Genomic DNA, 1,591 nt, shown 5'->3' with positions numbered 1-1,591 from the left:
CTGCGGCTTGTTGTAGCGACTGTGGTAGAACAGCTTTTCCACTTTGTAACGCTGGCCTCCTTCCTTCAAGCTGTTCGTGCCAACCAGCACTTCAAGCTCATCCGGATTGCTCCTACAAAACCGAGAGTCATCAGTTTGGAAATTAGCGGCCGTTCCTTTAATTCCACCTTCCGCTTACGATCACTTACCCCACAAGACAATGGGCCGCCGTAAGGACCCAGCGATCACTCAACAGTGATCCTCCGCAGTTGTGACCCCAGAATGATTCTTGCAGCGAAACTTGGTAAGGCGCCGATCCTTCGGCAGCCTCCTCTCCTCCGACCACGCGGTTCACGTAGTTATCATCCAGCATGAGACGCGGAACCTTGGAGGCACTGGCCACCAGGCAGATGGAAACTAGCAGAGTAAGTCCTGGCAGCATTTTAGAAGCTTGCACTTTAGCAGATGTGTTACTATTCGGAGAACTGAGGACTGATTGGTACCATTCCGGGGCTCCGAGTTTGTCTTATATACACGATTCGCCTGATAGGCACATCCTGGCAGTTGCGGCAGGAGGCTTACACTCGCAATTGCTATCGATAGAGACACAATATTGAGAACACTTCACGGTGAAAGCATCATGGGATCAGCGCACGTCAATTCCAGACAATGCTTCCGGAGCACTGGGACAGATTGATAACGTTCGAGGGTTAGTCAATTTTACAAGTGGCTTTTTAATGGCATGCTCCCGACCAGACACACTTTCTGCAAAGTCAATGACAATCCGTTTTAAACTGAACTAGCGTCACAAACACGGTACTTCAAATCAAATGTTGCTGGCCAGTTCCGTGTAATGTGCCTGACCTGAGCCAAACAGAAGCACTTTGGTAAACGTTGATGTTTAATTTAGACAAATGAAAATAGTAATATCATCCGATTGAGCATGCAATACGTGGCATAGCGCTGCACGTTGTCCGAAATGCGGGGATGAAGATTTGTAAATGCTTTGAATTTAATGCCACGTAATATAAAATGAAATTCCTGCTTTGTCTAGCCGGCTAATCCGGATGCTATTACCTAAGACGGGCGACAAGTACTTCAGCATAGATCATAAAATAGAATCCGGCAGATAATCGGCGCAAACACGATCGAGTACATACCTCGGCTTTATGTGATCACACTTGAGCAAAAGTTCGAATGAGGGCAGTTTTTATTGTGATGCACCGAAATCGAAGGTCTGATTCGTATCTTTATTTTTCAATGTTGATTTGCTTGAAGGGACAATGTGTTTATCTTATAATCACGATTTTAAGAATAATAATTACTCTTTTCTGCACCAAGAGAAAATTTTCAGGAGGTTCCGTTTCAGATAAAAGAACTGCGGTTTGCTGTGGCTTCAACGTTCAGTTTGATGCAAATTGTATCAAAATTACTAAACACGTGCTTAGCGCTCCAACAATCTGAAATGGAAACAAAAAAGGGCACCGGTGAATGCTGTGAAGGAATGACCATTCAAGGAAAACCTAACCGTGCTGATGATTGATAGGTTCAAGGAAATAATTCCACAAGCCTTATACGGTTGCCGTTGGTGTAGGATTTGCTGGGAAAAGTG

General features: G+C 44.9%; 1 protein-coding gene across 1 annotated transcript; it reads right to left on the bottom strand.

Moving 5' to 3' along the window:
* Positions 1-3: 3 nt before the first annotated feature.
* Positions 4-448, bottom strand: LOC131214730 (chymotrypsin-1-like; the record flags this gene model as incomplete). Its single annotated transcript, XM_058209063.1, has 2 exons — positions 189-448; positions 4-112 (listed from the first exon to the last, which is right to left on the bottom strand). Coding segments are annotated over exons 1-2 (342 nt in total), but the record flags the coding sequence as incomplete, so codon positions are not given.
* Between the last annotated feature and the right edge of the window lie 1,143 nt (positions 449-1,591).

This window comes from Anopheles bellator, unplaced genomic scaffold (genome assembly GCF_943735745.2).
Source record: "Anopheles bellator unplaced genomic scaffold, idAnoBellAS_SP24_06.2 scaffold02142_ctg1, whole genome shotgun sequence".
Classification (NCBI taxonomy): Eukaryota; Metazoa; Arthropoda; class Insecta; order Diptera; family Culicidae; genus Anopheles; species Anopheles bellator.
The sequence above is the reverse complement of the archived record's forward strand: the minus strand, read 5'-3'. Positions and strand labels throughout refer to the sequence as shown.